Source organism: Meleagris gallopavo, chromosome 21 (genome assembly GCF_905368555.1).
Source record: "Meleagris gallopavo chromosome 21, MGAL_WU_HG_1.1, whole genome shotgun sequence".
Classification (NCBI taxonomy): Eukaryota; Metazoa; Chordata; class Aves; order Galliformes; family Phasianidae; genus Meleagris; species Meleagris gallopavo.
Window position 1 is genome coordinate 4884891 of NC_139424.1, and position 24136 is coordinate 4909026.

At 43.3% G+C, this 24136-nt stretch overlaps 2 protein-coding genes across 3 annotated transcripts in view; one reads left to right on the forward strand and one right to left on the reverse strand.

The window, feature by feature from the left end:
* On the forward strand, nucleotides 1–17964 carry VKORC1L1 (vitamin K epoxide reductase complex subunit 1L1). The gene is made up of 3 exons (XM_003211735.5): nucleotides 1–258; nucleotides 7948–8057; nucleotides 8717–17964. The coding sequence occupies exons 1-3, from the start codon at nucleotides 65–67 to the stop codon at nucleotides 8941–8943; spliced, it is 531 nt and encodes a 176-aa protein (XP_003211783.3). The 5' UTR covers nucleotides 1–64; the 3' UTR covers nucleotides 8944–17964.
* GUSB (glucuronidase beta) overlaps nucleotides 9359–24136 on the reverse strand; it is a 16203-nt gene continuing 1425 nt past the window's right edge. The window contains exons 2-13 of one of the 2 annotated variants that reach the window (XM_085240593.1): nucleotides 23654–23842; nucleotides 23333–23514; nucleotides 22705–22847; nucleotides 22021–22208; nucleotides 21395–21547; nucleotides 20732–20910; nucleotides 19950–20096; nucleotides 18959–19043; nucleotides 17228–17404; nucleotides 16543–16678; nucleotides 15150–15287; nucleotides 9359–14736 (exon numbers count right to left, since the gene is read on the reverse strand). In XM_085240593.1, coding sequence (XP_085096719.1) covers nucleotides 14681–14736; nucleotides 15150–15287; nucleotides 16543–16678; nucleotides 17228–17404; nucleotides 18959–19043; nucleotides 19950–20096; nucleotides 20732–20910; nucleotides 21395–21547; nucleotides 22021–22208; nucleotides 22705–22847; nucleotides 23333–23514; nucleotides 23654–23842 — 1773 coding nt within the window. In that variant the 3' untranslated portion in view covers nucleotides 9359–14680. Of the gene's footprint in view, nucleotides 14737–15065; nucleotides 15288–16542; nucleotides 16679–17227; nucleotides 17405–18958; nucleotides 19044–19949; nucleotides 20097–20731; nucleotides 20911–21394; nucleotides 21548–22020; nucleotides 22209–22704; nucleotides 22848–23332; nucleotides 23515–23653; nucleotides 23843–24136 lie in introns of those variants that run through there. The other variant, XM_085240592.1, reaches the window with a different exon arrangement.

Sequence of the window (24136 nt, forward strand, 5' to 3'; positions counted from 1 at the left end):
CGCGCGTGCGCTGCCGGTGGGCGCCGGGCGCGCGTTGCGGGCTGAGGCGGAGGGAGGGGGTAAGATGGCGGCGCCCGTCCTGCTGCGAGTGTCGGTGCCGCGCTGGGAGCGTGTGGCCCGCTCCGCCGTGTGCGCGGCCGGCATCCTGCTGTCCCTCTACGCCTGTCACCTGGAGCGGGAGAAGGGCCGCGATCTCCACTACCAGGCCTTGTGCGACCTCAGCGAGAGGGTTCGCTGCTCCGCCGCCATCACCTCCAGGTGAGGGGGAGAGCGGGAGGGCGGAGAGCGGCCGCCGGCAGCGAGGGGGGAGAACGGGCCGGGCGGGGGGGGCCGGAGCTGCGCCTCGGGGAGGGCTCAGTTGGGAGCCGGAGGGGCTGGGAGCCACGGGCTGAGAAGACTGAGGATGAGGAGGATGAGGAAGGGGTGCTGTAGGTGCGAGGCGGGCCGGCCCGCATAGCAGCGTGTGGTGCGGGAGACCGATGGCGGGCTGCTGTAACGGGCAATCCGAATTGCTGGTTCATCGCGGCGTTACGGGTGTCTGCCTGCGTGGCCAGGGCTTCGTTACGAGAGGTTCACAGCAGCAAAAGCCCTGCTCGCGGCTTGGCTTATCCTGTAGGCTTCCCGTTAGTAATTAACGTGGCAGCTGTTTTCTGAAGGCCGATAGCAATGCGGGGTCTCAGCCTGCTCGGTGCAGCACTGCTGGGTACCGATGTGCTGCAGGAGGTACAGCTGCCATCTGCCTTACGGCCTCACCTGTGTGCTTCGGCTGGAGAAATGACTGTGCAGAGCTCTGCAAACTGCTCTGTGTGCGTGCAAAGACGTGCAAGCACGTACATGGGTAAGCAGCTGAGAACGGGGGAGTTTGGGTTCTGTTGCACCTTCAGTCGAATGAGTCCTTGAGCTATATGTGGGTTTTTGTGATTTCTTCCCATTGTCCTACTCTTTACAAAGGCATTGCCATAACAAAGTCATGGGTGAGAAGATGTGATTGACCTGCCGAGGTGGAAGCTGGTTGGTTTGTTTAGATGAAACAAATGTGGAAATCCTACTGCTGGGATCAGTTTCGGAGGTGCTGGTGTGTGTGTTAAGTTACAGAGATGTTTGTCTGCTGCTGTCTGAAAGGAGACTCCTGTGGCTGAGTGCCTTTGCCTTTCATGCTGTGGATAGTGTTTAATTTGTGAAGGTGGTTGTTCATGATGCTGCTTCAGAGGGGTCCTACCATGAGCAATTTCAACCTAAACAGAAAGAGGACTTCAATACACTTTCCTAATACTTAAATTACAACTTAACCTTATGCACGGGCTGCTGAGGTTAAATCACCACTACCATAGAGGTGAAAAGAGAATAATGGGGATTTCAGTGCCTGAGCAGCCTCTGCTGTGGTCTGTTCTGATATTGGTCCTTCAGGGGTTGTTGTTATTGTAAGGAGTGCTCTTGAGATGGGGAATTTCAAATAGCAGTTTTAATGTGTGTTTACCGAGCGTTTTGTAAAAGCAGAATGGTTATAATTAGAAATATCTAAAGATATAATTAGAGAATAATGCTGGGTAATTATAGCATTCGTTAGTAATGCCGCAGCAGAGATGCTGTGTGTGCCGTGGTAAGACCTGTCAGTTCTTTACTGCAGGAGTTTTAAATAATAATATGAGTGTTTGGGGATAAAATCCACGGAGCTCTCACTAGAAATCTCCCCAGCAGTTGCTAGGAGAACCCTGCTTAGCGACTGAAGTATTGCAAATGTCAGGATAGCTTATGGTAATGGAAGCAGGTGGTAAGAAGAGTTTGTGGAGAAGGAGCATGCGAGTTCTGTGCTGTCAAACCATATTTGGAGAGGAATGTGCTTTCAGCTGTATACAGCCACAGACCAGAAAGGAATATTCCTTTAAAATCAAGACGAGAGGGCAGGCTATTAACCTTTGAAGGAGGAATAACAGTGGAAGAAATTAATCTTATTCTCTGTGTTGCCACAGCATCCCTTCCATCAGTCGCTCTCCCCCTCCAGTGCAATGCCTCTCGTTGCTACCACGCATCACTGAGGTTTCAAAGAAACTTCATTTCTAGGAGGAAATTCAGACTGCAATTTAGACTTCACCAGGATAATAGGATTTCAGATTCCAGCTTTCTCGTGTGCAGTGCGTAACTCTGAACTCTTTTCATGGAGCTATCTCAGCGACACAGCTAGTCGTGTAATTTGTCACTGTGATTTGTTTCTGCAGAGTTAGAGGGGTGACACACTGGTGCATGCACAGCTTCCAGAGGCTTCCTTCAGTTGTGTGACTTAAGGCAGGTTTGCTAGTGGGAGTAATGGGACTTGGAAGGTCAAAATCGTCACATTTCCAGTGATGGTTCCAGCAGAGGATGGAACTTGAAAAAGCACAGTCATGGTATTGGTGTTAATATTAATTGTATAGAATAATTGGAATAGATTAGCATATTTTTCTTTGAATTCAGTTGTTTTGGAACTCAATTCTGGTCATTGGGGAGGATTTTTTCCACTAATAAGCTGTTATTCCCAAGTCTTGTTTCTCAGCCAAATCTGGTGTTGGCACAAGAATGAGGAAAGATGTTGTGAAGATTAGCAGCATGCAGAGGGAGGAGCATGGGAAATCTTCTATCAGAGACTGACTCATGCAGAAGATTATAGTGGAGAGATAGCTTTAATAAGTGTCCCTTATTATTCCGAATGCTCCTGGTCAGGTGTGTCTCAGGCTTTTATCATGGGGAAAGTTCATGAGATGGTTTGGAAAGAAAAACAGCCGTGGACTGTATAGTGGTCACTGCTGTTACCCAAGCAGTGAAAAGACATAGGGAAATAGAAATGCTTTCATTTGGCAGTTGCTGTGGATGTTTTAAGTGAATTGCCCTCTTGTGTTTGAGAAAAATGAAGTGGCAAGATTGGCTTTATTTATAATGAAGTTGGCTGGTAGCAGCTCCTGATGAATCTTTTTCTTGGTATAATAGTTTCACAGAGGGAATTAAACTAATAGACAAGTCGAGTTGTCTGGATAGTAGTAGGGCTTAAAGTGAAACACAACATTTAAGTAGCAATGGAGATGCTGGGCTCCTTGCTTTGCTCTTTGGTGTGCCATGGGAGGTTTGGGTCCTGTGGCATGATTCTGCTTTCTCTTCATCAATTTAAGGCACCTGCAGGGCACAGCAAACTAGTGGATGGCTTTTATTGAAAGAAGCATTGTAGCCCAGAACATGTTACTGCTGTAACAGCTTTAATACAGCCTTAGGATAACTGGCATGAATGACCAATGTCACGTCACTGTGTATCTTCAGCAGCCCCTGTAGCTTTCAACCAGCTGTGCAGGGGGGTTGGAAACAGCATTTGTCTACACTAACACCTTTAGCCAACTTACTGAAGAAATGTCAGAGTCAAAGCAAGATTTTAAGAATTGGTGTCTGTTCATAATTTGATAGATGACGTTTTAGGAGTTCCCTGTTTGGAACTTCACGCTGATGTGTGAGGTGTTGGTTTGTTGTCTCGTGACGTAGAACTTCGGTGCTGTGATGCCTGAGTCCAACTGCACTGCTGCATCTTTCCTTTAATGCAGGTTCCTGTTGCTCTACCTACAAGCAGATGTTTCAGTATGTTTGAAGTTGACAGCTGCAGCTGTTAGTGACTGTGGTCAGAGGTGGTTGTGCTTGTCTGGTCACTCCTGGACACTTTTTGTGGTTTTGTGCATCTTTGCTAGTTAGTAATTTCTTTAATCTGAGCCACATCATTGTTTTTGTCAGGCATCCTTGATTCTGCATAGGAAAAAGATAAGTTTGTTTGAACTGCTGAAGGGTTGTATGTGCAAACAGGGCTCCACTGGGAGTGGTGGAGCATGCTGGATTCCCCTGGGTGAGGCTGGAGGATAGGAGCTGGGAAGGGCTGCAGGGCTTTTTATTTGCTGCAGGCACTGCTACAGAAAGCTGCCTTCGTCCAGAGCCCCAGAAGCTGATAGTGAAGTGAATTTCATCTCGTGCTTTAGTGTAAAAGTGATGACTTCACGTTGAGGCTGGTGTGATGCCCCTTGGTGGGGCACATCTGTGAAGCACACCAGCACCCCGGCTCTGTGTGTCCTCTTCCCAGCCTTACAGCCATCCGAGCTCTACTGCTCTCATCATACATCTCTTCAAATACATTATCTCTGGCTCGACAGGAATTTGCAATCGGATGAGAATAGTTTTGTCTGATGCCATTAAACAAACTGCCCACCGTTCAATTTTGGACTTCACTGATGATAGTTACAGAAAAGAGGTTATGAAGAAGGCATGTGTTGCTGTTGGCTCGTAATGTGAATAACCAGTGCTTCTGTGCAGTCTGCTAGCAGGTCGTTAAGTGCTCCCTGCTCAGAGTTGGGCTCATCTGGATGCTGAGGTTTTCTGGATCATCTTTGTGCTGCTGAAGGAGCTGAAAGATATATAGAACAAAGTCTGAGTTGATGATGATAAATACAGCTGATAGATGTGAAATGAAGTATCAAGATTTTGGAGCACTCTTGGCAAGCTTACAAATAGGAATTTTTAATCTCCTTACTTGTGGCTTTTAATTGGAGGCTTTTACTTAATTTATTAAAACTATTAGAGTGGCCTAAATGACCTTGTAACAACAAACTGGGCTTAATCCAAAATCCTCTAGTGAGGCTGTAAAGAAGCTGCACCAGAGTTTCTTACCATTGCTCAGCATTAAAATGCTCCATATCCTTTGACCTTTACATCAGCTTTTGGCTGAAGGTGAGGTGTGAGCACAGGGCAGCTCTGCTCCTCTCGTTGGAGCTTTCACTCTGTGCTGTCACTTATCTCAGAGGTCAGATGGCATTTAAGGAAGTGAACATATTGCTTGTGAAGTGTAGGATTACTTTTTTTTCCTAGTAAATTATCTGAATTGCTTCCATGGGATTACAAATGATGAAATTTGTATTTGATGTTGATAGCTAAATAATGTTTATGGGATGGAAAAACAATCCCGGAATGACTGGATTTAAATGACATGGTACAACTCAAAAAACAGAATTTGGGTTCTTTAACTTCGAGTTCTCTGAAAATAGCATTGGTTTGTTGGTTCTTGTTTGCCCTTCTCATTACAGCTAACCCAAACACTGGGAGAGAACAGTGCTGGGAAAACCTGCTGCTGCTGCACCGATCTCCATGTTCTCAGGTTTTCACATACTTGTGCCATTTGATAATCTGGGCCCCTAGAGGAGTGATGGCATATTCAAGAAGGTATCTGGGAGAATATCAGCTGTGGGAGTGTGTGTGCCCTATTCTGGGCACCTGCTGCTCCAGTGACAGGGACGTGGTGTTGAAGCCACCTGGGCTTCACCTGACCTAGGCTGGTTATTGTCTGTGTGCTAACGTGAACATACGGCACTTGGTTCCTCTCCTGCCACGAGAGCTAAGGGCTGCCAAGTGAAACTGAGGTGATGTGGGAACTCAGTGCTGGAGGATGTCACAGTGGTCAGAAGGATGCACTCAACTGGGTTGGGTACATCCAGCAAGGCTGCCCAGGGTGTGGATGCCACTGAAACTGAACAGTCAGCATGGAGGTTCGTTGTCTGTCCTTTAAGGTGACTGAGATGCTGCTGCACTGCATGGAGTTCTTGTGACTGCCTTTCTGCCAGTGGTGGTGTCTGCTCAACTGTAGTGGAGTCTTTAACGTGGAAGTGCATTTCCTGTTCTGGAACACAGAGGATGTTGAGAATTGTGCAAAAGAGGTAACGATTGAACAGTGGAGGTGGAGATGACCTTAGCTCTAACTGGGGAATGCAAGAAGAAACATCAAATGCATAGAAATACTGTTTTAAACTTTCAAAACAATGCAATGCTTCTGAGCTCTATCAGTATCAGAAAGCAAAAAGGGCACTGTTTAGAGGGGAGATAATGACTTTCAAGGCTTTTGATAGAAGGAATGTATATTGTGAGTAAAAATCGTATTCAGTTTTATATGTTGGGAAACCACGCGAATGTGGCTTTGTCTTGGTTTTCTTGGATCTGTGTTCTGAAAGATAGAGGACGTTTTTGAGAGCTTTCAAAGTTATAACTGCAAATAAAACGTGAAGCAGGCTGTACAGATGGAGCTGCAATCAGAGTTAGCTGAAACATACAGCAAGACGTCCTCAAGGTTTGCCTTAGGACTTCCTTGAGGTCTATTCAGATCGGCGTGAGGTTTGTTTTTCTTTGTAACAGCAGTGAAACTTGGGTGTGGTAAAAGCAGGCTTACTATGTGTGCTCATCATATTGCCATGAATCACACGGGCGGGCTTCAGCCTTGTTTCCCCAGCAGAGCCCATGGGTGCTGCAGGGCCGGGGCAGAGCCAGAAGGAAGTCACCAATGTACAGCTGTGGCTTCAGCCTGCAAACTGCAGCCAGTGCACTGCAGCTCACTCCAATAAAAAATTGGAGTTAACCAATAGTCAGTTCTTAGAAATTAAAGGTTTTGTAAGAAAGATGAGTTCCCCAGAGAACTCTGAGCAATTTGTAACCTTTGTCCTTCGTTAAGCTTTTATTGATGTTTTATTTCTTTTCGTCCCCTGTGAAGACTGCGGTCTGTTCCTTGGTTACGTTTGCTGCATGGTTTTAGGCTTTTGGTTATCACGCACAAATCAGGGGTGGTGGCTGTGATTTAGGTGTGAGAAGGAAGGTTTTATCATAATCTCTGCTCCGACTGCTTGCAAACTTGGGTTCACTGTGCGTTTTGGCAGCTTTTAGGAGTTCTGTGTGGGAATAAGGGAATGACTGAGCCTCTTCAGTCGAAAACTTTGGCAGAACTTCCTCACAATTTCAACCTCGTCAAGCTGAAAAGGTGCTGTGTGTCTTAAAGTGCAAGCTTCCCAGCCACCTGAAGTTGTGTGGGATGAGATTGGAGCTGAACTCTGCGGATTGGAATGCAATAAATGATGTCCTTAAAGCTGCCACAGGGCCAATGAGGTCTTTAATGAACTTGTGCATGTGGTTAAAACCTTCACTGCACTGTGACCTTCCTGTGGCTCTGGACACATCGTGTGGGGACACTGACTGTTGTGCAGAGCTTGAACTCATTATCTTTCCATTAGCAACAATTTATTGACTTCCAGAACAACCCTAGGATCAGAGCCTTTAGTCTTTTCTATACTGGATTGGAGCTTTCAATTGATGCAGAGGTTTCACTTCAGTCATTTACAGGACTCAAGACCAGAAGTTTGGTGTTTTTCTTTTTTCCATGTGTGCAGTAGGAACAACTCTAGGAATCAGAGCATAATTCTGTTAAGTTTCTTGGAAAGAAATGCATAGGACAGTTATTAAGCTTGAATTAAAATGATAAATTTGATTGTGCTTTGAAAACATTGCACAAATGGCTGTGAAGTGATGCAGTCTGTTGGAGGTGTAAAGTTGTGTTTATTGTGGCATCTTTCTCATGTAGAAGGCTGTGGTGGTAGCCTTTCACTGGTGCCAGATCTATGGTGATCTGCATCAGCAGTGTTGTAGCATGTGGAGAGCAAACTTTGCTTTGTCTGGATGCAGAAACTGCCCTTCTGTTGGCACAGATGTAGCACACTAGGTTAATTACTGAGTGCCACCATTTTCATGGAGCTGTAGATTTAGGGAGCATCCGTCCAACTCTTGTAGTAGAGCAAACTGCTGGAGAAAAAAAGTATTTATTTGGTAAATGAGCTTTGAATTACAACCCAGGGAAGCAGACCTGGTGTTTGGTGAAGCTGCAGCTGTGTGGGCTTCGTAGCTCTGAGTGTATCAAATAACTTTCATCAGCAGTATGTGGGATAAAGTTGTACCTGGAGCACAGCCTATTGCAAGTTGCGTGCTGCTCGGAGGTACCCTGATCTTCATATGGGCTGCTGTGTCACATTGGACCATATGCAACTAATTAATTTCTTTTTCCCCAACAGTGATGAGTTGAAAATACTGATGCAAAGCAATAGGTGTCTATGTATAATTGAATGTTTCATTGTTTTACAGATGGGGTCGAGGATTCGGGCTGTTGGGTTCCATCTTTGGAAAGGACAGTGCAATAAATCAGTCCAACAGTGTTTTTGGACTTGTGTTTTATATACTACAAATGCTACTTGGTAAGTATTAATTCAGTTTGTATAACAGGTCTGTGGTGATAAAAGGAGCGTGTTATGCATTGCACAGTCTGTGAGAGACCAGATAAAATGCAAGGGATTTTTTTTTTTAGTCTTATGCTACGTCTGTGCAAAGGGCTTAAAAGCCCAAATGCTGACGAGAGCAATCTTATTTTCTCCTGCTGTTATTAACGATGTAAAGCATTAAGACAGTTGTTGCACTGGTATTTTCACTTAAATGTGCTTAGCATTGGATTGCAGGGTAGAAAAGAGAGAAGACAAAAATTGAATTTAGAAGTTTTGCAGGAGTAACATGGGCAGTGTGTGATGTAGTAATGTGTGCATGGCTTTGTAACTGCAGTGTGCTGTAGCTGTCTATGTGGGTAGCCATACCTTGACCAACCTGTAATTTTCCCATAATTCAGGACTATGGAAGATGCTAAATACAACATACTGCTTATCAAAGGATTGTTGTACAGAACCTAGAAGCTCTCTCCCAATAGTGATTTGTCAGCCATCTTGAGCTCATGGTATACAAAACTGACTTTTATGTGATACAGACTTGCTGAGCAGCCTTGAGTTGGGACTGCAGAGCCTAGGCTTTGTGCTTTGTGTAAGATGGAAGGAGAGCAGCAGTAGTAACTCTTTCTCTCTTGTTGCAGGTATGACAGCAAGTGCAGTAGCAGCTCTAATCCTCATGACATCCTCCATAGTGTCTGTAGTAGGGTCTTTGTACTTGGCGTACATTCTGTACTTCGTGCTGAAGGAATTTTGCATTGTCTGCGTCATCACATATTTGCTGAACTTCATTCTCTTTATCATCAACTACAAACGACTAGTTTATTTGAACGAGGCCTGGAAACGGCAACTCCAACCCAAACAGGAGTAGCGCCTGTTCGAACTTGTGACTGACAGCCTGAAGACCCAACTTCCATTAAGTTTATTTTGCAGTAATTTTTTATTCTCCATATCAGACGCTTTCCCTGAGATTCATAACTGAATTTTTAATTAGAAATTGGAAGGGGCCCTAGATAAATTTTTTTTGTGCTAATCTTCAATTTAAATGTGGTTGTGAAAGAAAGCTGTAAAGCAATCAAAGACAAGCTTTAACTTTACTTTGAAGGAGTTCTAGCCACAGCAGAACCTAGACTCTCTCCTCCCCCTCCACTTGTAAAGTGGGTAACACTTGCTATAAAATATCCTGTATATAAATTCAGGTATAACGAGATGTGATCATGACATTAAATATTCTAGAATAGCATTATGATATTTAATGTTGCCATGTTTACAGTCTGTGTATTACATTTTTGTTTTTGGTTTTTTTTTTTTTTAGCTGATGGACTTAGATTTGATTAGGACTTATACTGTAAATAAACTTAGAAATCTTGGTTTCATCCCTGGAGAACTCACTGTACAATCAGTTTTGTTAGCCTAGGAGCTTTTGGAGTGTTCAGCTAACAGTCAACTGACGTGATGGAAGAAGTGACCTCTGTAGAGCACCTTGTTGGGGCACTCACTGCTGGTGCTTTCACAAAAATGACGGTTGGGTTTTGTTCCATTTCTCTTGTTCCCTACTGAAAATGGAATTAAAGCTGAAACCTGAAGTATGTTCATCAAACCACAATTTCATTCATTTCTATACAGAATGAAAATAGCTCAATGTGGTCGATAGGAAGTTACCACCAGGCTGTGAGATACAGTGTGGGCTCTTGGTGTATCAAAGAGTGCTCTTGTTCCACGCAGTGCTTCATTTTAAATTGCGGTCAGACAGGCAGTGTTACAACGTTTGATGTTCTATGAATGCTGCAGTATAGGATTGCAATCTGCAGTGGAAACCACTGACTGAGCGGGATAACCAAGTAGTGCACCGAATAAGCAGATACTGAATTGATCTTTGTCAGGATCTTTGGTTTGTGCTATATTGGGAAGTGAACTTTAGGCCTGACACACACAGGATCCTTTGGAAGGGCAGTCTGTTTCGTGGGATAAGTAAATGTGCTCCTGAAATTGAAATCTGATGCAGCGCTATCATTGCTCTTTCTAATAACTAATTAAAAAAAAAAAAAAATTGAACTGCAGATTTAAACAAAAGAACAAAATTGTAATGCTGTTTCTGCTCGCAGTATTCTAAAGCTGAATGTTAAAAGTGCCTTCTGTCTTAAAATCTTAAACCAAATACTTAGTGTTGAACTTGGCAGACAGAAGTGTCCTTGCTTTAAAAATGAACAAACAAACAAAAGCCCCAGCAAATTTGCTGGACATAGAAAAGTATTAAGAAGCCTATTTTAGTTTTTAGACTGAGAAGTGGTAGCAATACTAAACCAATGTGATAGGAAGTCAATGATGTCATTTGGAAAAGTGAAATGCTTGTGTTTGGAACTCTGTGACACCAGAATATTCAGCTACGTTCTGTAATTGGTGCTGTGCTGCTTTTTGCCCTTGTCAGCTTCTAAATACAAAGAATTCCAACTGCGTACCTGTTTAGTTAAAGAATTAGTTTAACTAATCTTAGGATTGTTTCTTAAACATGAATGTCAGAAAGACACTTACGTTGTATGGCTAAGTGGATTACAAACACTAAGTTGCTGAGGATGAACTTGACTGTGAAACATACAGTATTCAGTAGAGAAAATAGAATTTTTAGGTTGAATTCACAAAATAGTATTTGCTGGTAATTTTCTGGTTTGTATCAAGGATGTAGGTGGAAACTGCTTTTATGTATAGAGTTCTGTGGTATGAGTAACATCTGTTGCATGTAACACTAAATTACTTGTCCCTCTTGTCTAACGGTTTTAGACAATTCATTAAATGCATTTTGTATTGACCAGAGTATAGTTAAAGCTTGTCTTGATGTTTAGTTCTGTCTCTCAAATGCCTTGAACTCTGACATGAGGGGAGTGAATGATGCTGAACTGGTCCCTCAAGGCTTTCCTCTGTTCTCTTAGAAGCCTCGAGGCAGTATCACCAGCATCACTGGTTCATATGTTGTGTAGATTTATTTCGGTGCATTCCTGTGATCCACACTAACACATCTTTTCATTGGAGGAAGAGGTGAATGTGCACTGCCTGACATGGTTAGTTGCAGTGCTAATAGCTCAGAGCAAGCAGCAACGGAGACAAGTGTAATCAGTGATTACTTGGTCCAATTTGGGGGTGTAATGCACACCCAAGGGGAAAAAAAAAAAAGGAAAAAAACCCCATCAGTAGAAAGTATAGGTGTTGACTAACTCACTGTGTCTTGTGCTTGTCTGTGTGGGCATAGTCTGTTAATTCAGTTTGTTTAGTAAAATTGTTTAGGGCCAGATTTTCAGTAGTCCTGTCTGCAGTTTGTGTCTCTGTGCACATTGAGGTCAAATGGGAAATCTGTTTGGTCTCTGGAAGAATTTGCCGCTGTATGTTGTGCACAATCTTGCAAATCTGATCCTAATTGTGAACTCTCTTGTCTTGTGTGCTTCTCTTGCAGTTCCTTTTTACTGGAAGTGATTTGCTAGAAATGGCCCTAACTCTTCTACTTTCTCTCTCGTGCTTCAGAAATGCAGTTGGCCTGAATAAAGGGCAGAGTTAATATTAGCAGTAGAAATTTGGACCTTTTTGCATCCAGATCTTTGACTTTTTTCTCACTGCTACCAAGGATAGAAACATCATATTTCTTCCAGTAAAATGGCTCAGATTGCCATTAGTAGTGTAATAGAAATCAGAGGAGTGCTTCATGCAACTGTTCCCCTGCTTGCCACCCTCAGCCAGAACAAGTGTCACAGCAAAGATGTGACTGATACGAATTTGCCATTTACAAAAGAAGGGAAGTTCTGAGGATACAGTAGTACACCTAAGTGCTAGTTAATAATACTTGGTCTGGCAGAGGGACAAGGGGAGACTGTGTCATTACGCAGATGCTGGTTATGGCATGGTTCAACCCCATGAGAATGGAGGGGGGAAAAAAATTGTTAAGACACAGTGGCTGTGAATTTGGGCTGTTGCCCTCACCCCTCCCTGGCTCTCAGAAGCCCTGCAGGGAGGGGCCGATTCAAGGAAGAACAACTTCATCCCAAAAGCTGTTTAGGAAGTAAACATTCCTGAAATCCTCTTACTGTAAGGTACTTGAAACTCTTAAGGCCAATGAAGCATTCAAGTCTTGTTTAGGAAATGAATGTTCTTGGAACTTTCTTACTGTAAAGCGTTTGCAGTGCTAAGGAAGGCCAACAAAACATTCCCTACCACCTCCGGTATCTGAAGTGACAGCGAGTCTCTCTTATCAGGAGATTTCAACATCCTGCAGTACACGTTTGTCTTCTGCTGTACAGTCTATTGATTGTTCAGAGAGATTGGCGAGGTGCTTTGGGCAGCACTTGGGTCTCCTAATTTATATTGGTTAAAGTTAAGGAGAGATCTAATAACTTCAGATCTGCCAACATTGTTTAAACATGATCTAGACAAAACTGGTCCAGAAAAGGTGAAGTATTCTGTTACCACAAAACTGTATTAAGCATGGCCTAAATATTAGGTGTGTGTTCTGTGTAGTGTGTTCCATCAACTATTTATCACCACTGCTTTAAACTCCAAACTAAACATCCCTTTAAATGGAGACATTGGGCAGATGTTCCTTTTATCAGTATATAGATTGAGAGATTCTCTTATTGCAGGCTTAGGATAAGATTTTGCTAACAGGTAAAACAATGTAAATATGTATGAAATCTATTTGTTGCACATAACTTTTTGGTATAAAAAAAAAAAAAAATAAATGTAGAAATTACCTGTGGATGTCTTGCTGCAATCATTCTTATGCTGCATTCATGCAGTCCGAACATAAGAGCTTGAATGAACCCAATCAGAGGCCTTTTTGGACTCAGTCTGAGCCTTAGAAACTGTTTTTAAAGTCAGTACTGTAATTTTGTTTCTCCAAATGTACCAAGTTGTGATCTCTTACAAAGCAATTGTATGCTAGCAGTAGAAGGGTTAAAGCACTTGGGTCCTCAGAGAATACCCTTGTATAGAACTTCTGCGGCTTCGTTGCATCTTGCTGAATGTTGTGTGCACATGAGTGTATAATGGTTGAGCTGCATTGAGGCTTTACTGTTTACAGTTCTTTCAGTAACATGCAAAAAAAAAATTAAGTGTGTTAACCAGTTCCTTCTTTCCCTGGTTCTTCAGGTGTTTTAACTCCACTCTGACAAAATGGCGGAGTATCTGGAAACGCCTATTTATTTTTGTGGATTTGGGGGGGACAGGGATGGCGGGGAGCAGGGAGGATGGGAGCTTTGGAAGGAAGGCTCGGATAGGTGGGTTTTGAGTTTACAGTTGTACTGAGCTGTTGAGAACAAGCAGGAACTGAAACTCTGAAGTGTGTGCTTTCCATACACGTGGATATTAAATTTTGCGTATGTTTTGTTGGACTGAATGAAAGGATAGCATTCTCTTCTGAAACCACAAGTCCTGAGTTTTATTGTAGCTATCTCAGCCCTGGTTTAGAATGCATTAACAATGTCAAATCTTGATCTGTATTTTGATATGGCAGCTGTTGGTATGTCATACTGTCTTGAAATGGGGAAGAGAATGGTTTTTAAAAATTATCTAGAGGGTAAGAAGTTGACACTGATTTCAAACAGTGGTAGTGGGCTTGAGTACACTACTCACACTTGTATCAGGTTACACCTGAACAAGTGTCTTTCTAATATTGATAGACTTTTATATTCTGGGTTTTTAGTTAATGAGAAGGTCTGTAAACCTAACACAAGTGTAACCACGATGAACACTGGTAGTATGTTGTTTCTTTTCCCCCTAGAAATTCAAGTAAAAGCGGTTTGAAGTCTGCAGTAAACATGTATGTGCTTATTCTGCACGTGGCAATGGAAAGTGGTGTTGGTCTCTAATATGTCACATCTAAAGGAATGAGAATTTGGTCACTGCATAACACAAGAGCAAATTCTTTCTTGAGATACTAGCAGAAGACCAGGTGCAGAAAAAGTAGGCACAGCAACAGGTTCACACAGTATCAGTGAACTAGGATAATGAAACTAGGGCATTGTCCCAAAATTCAGTGGGCAGCTCCTACTTCTGTGGTTCTGCTATGGGTGGTGCTGCTGTTAGGACAACCCTGCGAGCTTGCAATAAGAAGCTGGCAGATCCTGGGCTCTTCTGTGAGTACTGGCACTACTTACTACAGCCTAAAGCCTGGCCTTTAGAGTTCTCTGAGACCGGTGTGCAGCCTAAAAGGGAAATTAATATACTTCATTACTCCCTAAAATACTATGTACGCATTAACTTACACATAATCCTGCCCCAGAATGCTTCAGGCCCTTATCAAAAAGGCTTAGATTGAATTTGCCCTCTAGAACATGATTCTTGTAGAGTGTAATGAAAACTTAACATGAAGGAAGGAAGCTCTTCCATGCTGCAAGGTAAAGCTGCATCTAATTGTGACAGTTCTGGTACTGTGATTAAATAGCTCTAAACAAAGTTCAGTTGATGTAGTACCTACCTATCCAACATATTCCACCTTGCTGCTGTGGTATGAATTCCATACTGTACTGGAGTATGTTGGGTATCCTCACAGAACTAGCAGTTCACTCGCTTCCTGAGTTGCTGTTAACTCAGAATTTCTCAGCCAGCTGTATGTGTTCTGTCCAGTTTTAAACAAGAGAAATTATGTAGTCAGTAATCCCACGGACAACGTGCTGTGAGCTGAGTGGTAGCAGTTAGGGAAGTGTAACTGGAAAACCTCACTTGCATTAGAGGGAATTGATGCTCACTTAAACTAGTTTGGACTTTTGAAGTCTTCTGCATTGATTTCTATTGTATTATTTTTGTTTTTTGCTATAAACAGATACCTCAGTCAGGATGTCTAACTTAGCTCCTTAAAACTCTGAACATTTGTTTTACTACCTGGAAACAGGAAGCCTACAGGCATGGCTGAGCATAGTAAAACTAATGTTTCTGATCTGCTTTGTGTCATAGTAACTACTTTAGGTGGACTAGAAATTGCATTAGACTTGCAAGACTTGTGTCAGGCACAAGTATTATTTAAACAGGAATTTAATTAAAAAGTTCAACAGTACCCAGCTGTTAATGCCTTTTCATTTCGTTATAGAAAGTGGATATGTGATTTTATTATAGGAGGAAGACAGCTTGATTCATTTGCAATCTTCCAGTATCTTTCTCTCAGAACAAATGCGGCTGACTTGGGCTGTCGTTGGCGGGTAAATATTCCTTTCTTGTTCCCCAAAACACGTGTGATCCCTGTAGAGAAGTTATAAAATAAAGCAGTTATATACAAAATGCTCTTCTGTCCCCTATTGTGAATTGTTTCAATGTATGTTCTAAATCAGGTTAAGCGGGAGAGACCTATGCACTTACTTCTACACGTCAGATACAGCAGGGAGCTTGGCAAAGGTAATTTGTGTGATCTGGGCAAGAATAACTGATAGAACAGAGCAATATAGCTGCAATTCACTGCATTTACAGCTGGAAGTCGATGACAGTTAATTCAGGTATGTCTATTAACTCGATCAGTATTGCAGTTACAGCAGATGTTACTTCTGCCCTCGATGCCACCCTGTAACTTGATGATGAAGATGTCAGTTACTAATTGTTTGGCTGTTCTATCCCTTAGTGGTGCCCACATCCTTTTTGCCTATTTTGGACTTGATAGATAACTAGAATTAGTGACTGCAACATGTAGAGAGACTGGAACTGCATCTGTGTATGTAAGTTTGTCTAAGTTTTTTCCATTGTCCTATTTGAACCTTGCTGACTGCTTCTCTGTGACAACTTAGCTTTTGAATACTTATGTTGGTGCTCTACAAATTATTTTAAATGGTGATTATCTGCCTGATATTACCACTGACAGTTCACTACCCTAGCTTGTTGTAGGTGGCATATGCATAATTGGTTCTTTAGGTCTCCTGAGCTACAGTAGTTTAATTTGTGTGACTGCACTGTAGTGCCCCATACTTCATAAATGACTTACCTTCTATTAATAGTGGGTTAAGTGTCACAGTAGACCACTGTCAACCATTGTGATATCTGGCCCTCCACTGCTAAATCTCTACACCAAGTTAATAATACATTTATTTATGGTGCTGCATTATTGAGTGCAGTAGCAGATGAAATATGAAGCAAGCAAGACACTTCCCTAAAAGCTAACTCAAGCTCTGACTTGAGGAAGGCCAAGAAAGAGATGCAATCTGTGTCTGCTTAGAAGCTTCCCTTGTGTTCTGCCCTCCTGCACTGTCTCTCATTCTGGCTAGCAAATTGGCAGGTGAAACAGCTGGAAGCTCAAGCTGGAGAAAGAGAATGCGTTAAGTACAGAAGAACCTTCCCTGCTGGCTTTAGTCACACTGGACTTTGTCACCGAAACCAGCTGTGTTCCATCTCCAGAAGCAGAGGGTCCCTTTGTCCTACTCTACAACACAGTATTCTTTCTGTGTATCATACTCCATTTTATACTCGGAGTGAGAATGCAAAGTTGTTCAGAATGTAAATATAAGCTTACCTTGATTAGTCATGAAATCAGCAAAATTCCAGATGAGTTCCCCAATCACATACTCTTTCCTCTTTTTGTCAAAAACAGAATGGTACTCTTTCAGCAAAGCTTTCTGATATTCCTCACTGAACATAGCAGGTGGGTCCTACAGCCAGGAAAAAGAGGTGACTTTAAATGAAGGTAACTATTGATCTCAGCATTACAATTGTTTGATCTTTTCATGGCCGCTGCATTAACAATGGCTATTTTACTAAAGAATAGCAACTACTGAAATTGTGAGAGGAAACAAAATGTAATGCCAAGTTTACCTTGGGGAACGTATGTGGTTTTGCTTTACTAACGGTGCTTTATTGTGAAAGGTGTAGGAGTGCCATCCCTTTTTATGGGGAATGGTGCTGTGGCATGGATGTCCACTCCCCAGTGTTGCATCTTCCACCGAGGCATTTCTTTGCAAATGCCCAAGTATAGATTCAGATTTAAATCTTCTTTGAGAGGTTTAAATGCTATAAGTTTAAGTTGACAGCTATACCTCGATTGCCAGAATGATTAATTATAAAGGGAAAAACCCAAACACAGAAGTGTTATTACTTATATTTCACATGGAGTGCAGCTATACTAGCAGTCAGAGCTGTTAGAAACTGCATACCTAGGGGAAAATTAAGCAGAGAATGGCTTCAGGATATTTAACACTTACACTGTGAAGTCCGGGAATGGAGTCAGCTCCATATTCACTCTGGATAATGGGTTTCTGGTAGGTTTTATACCAGTTCTCAAACTGTGCTGTAAGTTGCAGTGGAATAACTTCCAGATGGCCTGAGTCATGGTACCAGGAGAAGTAGCTGTTCACACAGATTACATCCACGTAAGGAGCCTACAAAAAAAACAAGGTGGGAGTGTTTTGTCACAGAGCTCAATGTATGCAAACATTTGTGAACTAATCCTCATTTTGGTTCATTCCATGGAATTCAGCCTTTTCTCCTATCATTCTGGCCCTGCCAACATGACGTGTTTCCCATGAAGGAGATTTAAAAGAAGTTAAATTTTACAAGGTACCGGTGTATTAATTTGGCATTTCCTCACAGTTTTAAGCCACAGTAAAAATGTTAAACAAAATTAACCTATTTTATCCTTAGGTTTGTTAGAAGTTTTAGTGTTTCCAAGATGTCTCTGGCTTGCTGGTACATTAGACATACTTATTGAGTATTGGAATATGATGGTCAAGTTAGTAGTCGATTATTTTGACTAGCAACTAAATTTGTGCATCAATGGTGCAATACTAAGAATAAGCATTCTGCAAGTTATATGCCATTTCTACCACGTGGACAGTATGATAAAAGGGCACAAAGCCTACTAAAGATGAAGTGATGTTGTATGTAACTTGTTCAATGTTCTCTTAACATGTTTTGTAATAAAAAAGAAGTTCTAATATCACAGCAGTGTATGAGATCTATTCTTTGGTTTTGTTTTCCTTGTGTATCCTCAAACTGGTCAGAAATGCTGGTAGGATTGAGAAGAGTCTGTGTGTGTGTGTGTGCGCGCCTGATGCAACAGCAGCCAACAAGAGCAAATACTTGCTGGTTACCTTTGAAACTAAGGTCAGCAGGGTGTTTTTTTCCTGCAGGTGGGGAGTTACGGAAGGCCATTCCTGCTAACTGTAGGACAGCTTCAAAGAAACACAGAGTGTAACTTGTAGCAAGGAAGGACAGATGGTGATATCAGGTATGTATTAACCTGCAAACTCACCTCCTTGGAGTGCTTATTGTACAGAAAACATGAACTACTATAAAATACTAAAAGTGACATGGGAACTACCACTGAAATCTTTGTGTGTGTGTGTGTGCGTGTGTGTTAGATAATTGATTCATGCTCTGGCCTGCTTAAAGCACAGACAGGCAAGAAGAGTACCTTTTGGCTAATTACACAGCTATAAGTCTTGAGTTATGAAGCTGAACTTGGGCTGGAAGCACCTTTAGACTATTCAGTATTAACAGACATCTGCCAAAGACTAACTAGAGCAGTTTAAAGAAGGAATTTAAGACAAAGTTTCCTTCTTTAGATTTCCATAAGGCTGTTAGTGGTTTTAAAGGGCTTAAGCTTTAGTTTAATTACAAACGGAAAGTCTGAGCATTAATAGACAAAATAACTGGGACAGCCAGTTGTCACAATGTTAACAAAATCCAGGGGGCTGATTCTACATACTCCACTTAATACCAAGAACTTTCTTCTGCAGGTTTTTTTAGCTGGCCTACCACTACAGTATAAAGGGCTTTGTACTGGAAGCCAAAATGTAAGTTTTCCTCTACCTCTTCTTCATAAATATCTTTAGTAAATTTCGCAAGGAAAAGGACTGGAAATGAACTGAGGACAAATTTATATGTTAAATTACAAAAAAAAAAAAAAAAAATAGAAATTAAAGTAAACTTACACCGTGATCAAGAGCGTAATTAGTATCAGACACAAATGTTACAGGTCTAGAGGGATCCAGAGCTTTAGTGTGAGCTATCAGTGTCCTGTTTGTAAACAACAAAGCAAGAGTTCAACAACAGCATGGAGAAGCAATGCAGACAAGAATAAGCTCACTCTTCCAAGCTCCCTGTCCTTCTGTTCCCTCAGACATTTAAAGCTGCTTTCAATTTTGTAGGTAAAGCATTTTTAAGTAAATACTGCAGAATCCTGATTGATTATCTGCTACAACTCTGGGTATGTTTCTCCAAAAACACTGCCTTATCCTTATGCTACAGCAGGCACAGGGTAGGCTGCTATTAAGGAAGTCCAAAATGAAGGATATGAGAGAATGGGAGGGTGAGGTTCTGCAGCCACCCCAGCATTGCAGGAGGGTGGTGGATCATTTTGAGAAATGAAAATTCACAGTTCTCCCTGAATGCACTTACAGCTATCAGTGACAGTTTGCTGCCCCCACTGCAGGATTATTCTTGGCTATCCAAAGCTTAATTCTCTTCAGAATAAAACCAAAGAGTCCGTAGGGACCCAAAGCAGCAGCTTTGAAGTAGAGTGTCACTAACAGCCACAAAACAAACAACTAACACTTAACTGAAGAACCTCGTCTACAGAATTAAAGGCCAAATATTTTATACCATTGCAGTAATTCTCAGATTGAGAATTTAGCATTCAGCTTTCTTAAGTAACAAGGTAACCTGTTCCCATCAGGTCTGCTTTTGCTTTACCCTTGTCTCAAGAACAGATGCTCAGACCAAGTAAAATCCTGGCAATTTTGCAGAGGTTTACTGATTCAGAAATAACAGGTGAGACCATTACATGTTTCTGAACATTGGTTCAACATATGCATTAGTTACACTTCTAGTTTGCATCTGTGGGTTACTTCTCTGTGCCATCTTAAACATGAAGGTACACCTCTTGCCTAAATTCAAGCCTCAGTTCTGTGTACAAGCACTTACTTGAAGTAGTAAGCAGCTGGGGGCAGATCTGATGCTGGCTCGTTGGCTACTGACCACATCACAACTGAGGGCCTGTTCTTATCCCTGCGGATCAGCTCCTCCATCACAACGAGATGATGCTGTAGTGATTTGTTCCCAAAGCTCTCACTGAAAAGGAAACAAGACTAGGTAAGAATACAAAATCACAGGTAAGTTGTGCCAGGAGAGGTTGAGACTGGATATCAGGAACAATTTCTTCTCCAAAACAGTGGTGATGCAGTGGCACAGCTGCACAGGGAGCTGGGGGAGTCCCTGTCCCTGGAGGTGTTCCAGAACTATGGAGATGTGGCACTGAGGGACGTGGTCAGTGACAGTATTGGTGGTAGGTGGACAGTTGGACTGGATGATCTTAGAGGTCCTTTCCAATCTTAATGATTCTATGATTCTACATGCAAATGGAGTGGATAACTCAAGCTTTGGTGGTATGTAAGCACCAATGAGCGCTGAAACCGAATGTGGCTTCTGCTTTATTTCCCCAAAGGCTGCTGCACAGTTCAGGGCCATGGTTTGGGTTCACTAATGGAGCGAAGTCTGATGACACAATAGCCATGTTGCAGAACGCCCTCTGGTTGCCCAACCTCAGTGGGCAGACGTGGCACTGGGGGAGGCTTTAAAACGCGACAGGCTGATTTCTAAACAGAGCAAAGTGCCTTCATTATCAGGGTGTCACGAGCTTCAGGATGGGAGGGGGAAGCTGTGGGAGGGAAAAATATAAGGGGAATGGTGCTTTGTGCTTTGCTTACGGCATCTTAATCCCCACTCCTGGGCACTCATCGATCACCACGATGCCGTAGGTGTCACACAGGTCCATGATCTCCTCAGCATAGGGGTAGTGGCTAGTGCGGAAGGAGTTTGCCCCCAACCAGCGCAGCAGGTTGAAGTCCTTCACAATCAGCGCCCAGTCCAGGCCTTTGCCACGAATCTGAGGGGTACATCAAATCAAATCCTGTTGTATTGCAGCGCAGGGCTCCTCCTCGCACCGCAGCTGGGCAGCACTGAGCTCTTCCAGCCTCAGCGCACAAGATCTCTCTGTGCGTCTTTATGAGTGCAACCTCAAGCATAGTTTAAGGCCGGGAGTGGGAGAAGTAGCCACAGTGAGGGCTGTAACCAAGCTGCCCCTTCACAGTGCTCTCCTGAAGGAGGGAGGTGAGGGAACGGGAGGTGAGGGAACGCCTGAGCGGCGCTGAGGTGAGGATGGCGAGGCGGGAATGGCGGCTCCGCGCTGCGGGACGGGGCGTTCGCTGGGGCTGAGAGCCGCCCCGTGGCCGGGCTGCGCCTCGCAGATCCGCGGCTCAAAGCTCAGCGCCCGCCTGCTTTTAAAGGCGGGAAATCGCTGTTTGTGACTAGAAGCGGTAGCCTGAGCTCAGCCAGGCTGTGGCAGCGCGGTGAGGTGAACTCGCACTTACATCCGCGTCCTCGTGCTTGTTGACCCCGTGGAAATAGAAGGGCTTTCCATTGATGAGGAACTGCGTGCTGGTGACGTGAACGGTGCGGATGCCAACCGGCAGTGTGTAGACGTCCTCTTGCGGCACGCCACTGGCCTCAGCCTGCAATCTCACCTGGGTTCCCAAAGGAAAGCTGTGTGTGAGGTGCTGGGGTGGCAGAGCCATCCAGGCTGTCTATGGATGCTGCACTCTGCACAGTTTGGGAAGAAAGCTCATTGCATGGCAATGTACGTGAAAGAGGATCTCAACCTGCTTCCCAGAGGCTCTGCCCTCCATCATACAGCATCTCCTCCCTCGTATTGTTTCTAATAGTCCTTCTGGAGCAGGCAGATCCGGCCAGAAATGTGAAAGGCAAACATCTGAGAGCACATGCACGCACTCAGGTGAGCCCTGCTCTTCTCACCACCGACCTTCCCATTCAGCATCCAGAGCTCAATTTGGTTACAGCATAACTAGTAATGCCATTCTAGAGATGTGGACAGGATCCAGGGGAGAGCAAAAATAAGAAAGATGGGCCATATGGCAGTTCCTTAACGCTATTACACAGTGAGAAGAAATGCACACAGAAGAAGAGATGTCACTGTTACCTCTAAGAAGTAGCGGTATCCAGGGCTCTCGTGCATCAGATAAGGCCACCACAGGTTTGGATTTGGCACTTTTAACTCTCCAGCTGGCCCACTGCCTGTAGCAACCACTTTCCCGTCTTGATCACGTAAACTCAGAGACAAGGAATAGAGTTCGCTGCCAACTACCGATATCTGATATTGCACCATTGCTGGTTCAAAGGACAACAAAGCACAGTCAGAGACTGGCGTGAAACGCAAAATACATACATCACATGTGGGAAAATTTTAACATACAGCAACATTAAATAGCAAAGGAAAACAGCAACAACAATAGAAAAGTACAAATTATAACAAGCGTGACCTGAGGTCCAGAAGTTTTCAGATAGATTTGTATATCACAAATATCTGTTACTTAGAGATAATCCTGCTTTAAGTGGCAGGAAGACTACCTCTGCTGAGGAATCCTGCTTCTAGAAACACCTGATTGTCCTCTCACTTTAACAATAATGTCTTGTGAGTACTTTTTCTTATTGTTTCTGATTATTTTTTAATCAGCAACTGCTGAGCCAGGCACTAGACCAGCTAAGGTTAAAAAGAAAGCCACTACAAAACAAATTCAATTGGAATTGCAGGTTATTTTTTTCTATTGCCCTTGTCATCTCAATTTGGAGCCGGACGTTGCTGCTGTAATTGCTCTGAACCTACCAACACTCTCTGATGAAGTAGTTGTCACAGTAATATCATCTATGTAGACAGAAGGTGTGGTGTAAAGCACAACCGGGCGATGGATTCCAGCATAATTAAAGAAATCAAACCTGGTGTTCTGTATAAAATAGTTCTTGGGATACCTGAGTGAGCAAGACAGGAAAAACGGCTGCATTATGTTTAATTACACAAGAACTGAAGGCAGCTGGTAAAACGTGTTGGTAAAATAGTTTTTACAGCAGGATGGGTCTGTATTTCAGCAGTGCTACTGATGCTATGCTGAAAGGCTTTACCAGTTAATAAACATCTACTGCACTGAATGGGTTTGATCCTTCAGGACAGCAGGCTCTTGTACTTCCAGCTGAACTCAAGCTTCTCAATCTGCCATTGATTCAGCTTTGCAAACCACTTAATCTCAGTTCCCTGTGTATAAAACAGATGCAATAGTTCAGTGTAGATTCCTCATCACACTGAAACAAACTTTCTCACTGCTTGGCTGATGAATTTTAGTAAAAACACAACCCATGCTCTTCTAAGTTGCACAGAGGTCTTATGAGACAGCAGCTGAATAAATCCCCATTCTCTCATCCCTGGGTTAACCTCACAGTGCAGCACGTTAGCAGCTCACCTTGTTTTGTCATTCATGTACTGAATTGACCCCGGAGGCAAAGTGTGCAGCGTCAGAGTGTTGTTCAGTGCAACAGTGATGCGGCAGGGAACCCCTGGGCTGCGCTGGACAATCCTGCTTATATCTGCTTCAAAAGGGAGGTGGCCGCCTTCGTGCTCCACAACCTGCACTCCATTCACCCACTGCAACAGAAGAGAGCCGTGAGTCCCAGAAGCAGGTTTAAGATTTGGTGGCAGTCGTAGCAACAAGAAGAGAAGGAGCACAGTGATGGGCAACTGTACATGACCTGGAAACATGAACACCACCACCCGTGCAACGTACCACGATGGAGTAGTAGTGGGCACTGCCAAACCGGAGCACCACCCTGGTGCTGAGGTTGTCCTGCAGCCAACGCTGAGGAAGCAGCACCTCCTTCTCATACCACACCCAGCCAATGTAGTTCTCCAAGTGGGGGTCCTGAGTGATGTCATTGAAGCTGGCAGGCACTGGCATGTCAATAACAGGACCGGTCTGGCAGGAATTGAACAGAACAGAAAGGAGCAAATTATTAAAAAGAAGAAATTCTGCTGTTTGGTTTATGTAGCCTGTACTGCTGGAGGTATCCCCTTCCACTGACAGCCTCTCTAAGTGGAAATACTTGGAAGAACCTACCTAGAAACCAGCGTGGTCTGTCCCACACAAGTCCTGCTTACTACCAAGCCCTGTTCATACAGGATGAACCTGCCGATATCTTTTCCCTTCCTGAAATGCTTTTATGAACAGCTTTGGTACCACACAGTGGGAAGGGAAGAAAGGACATGCCCA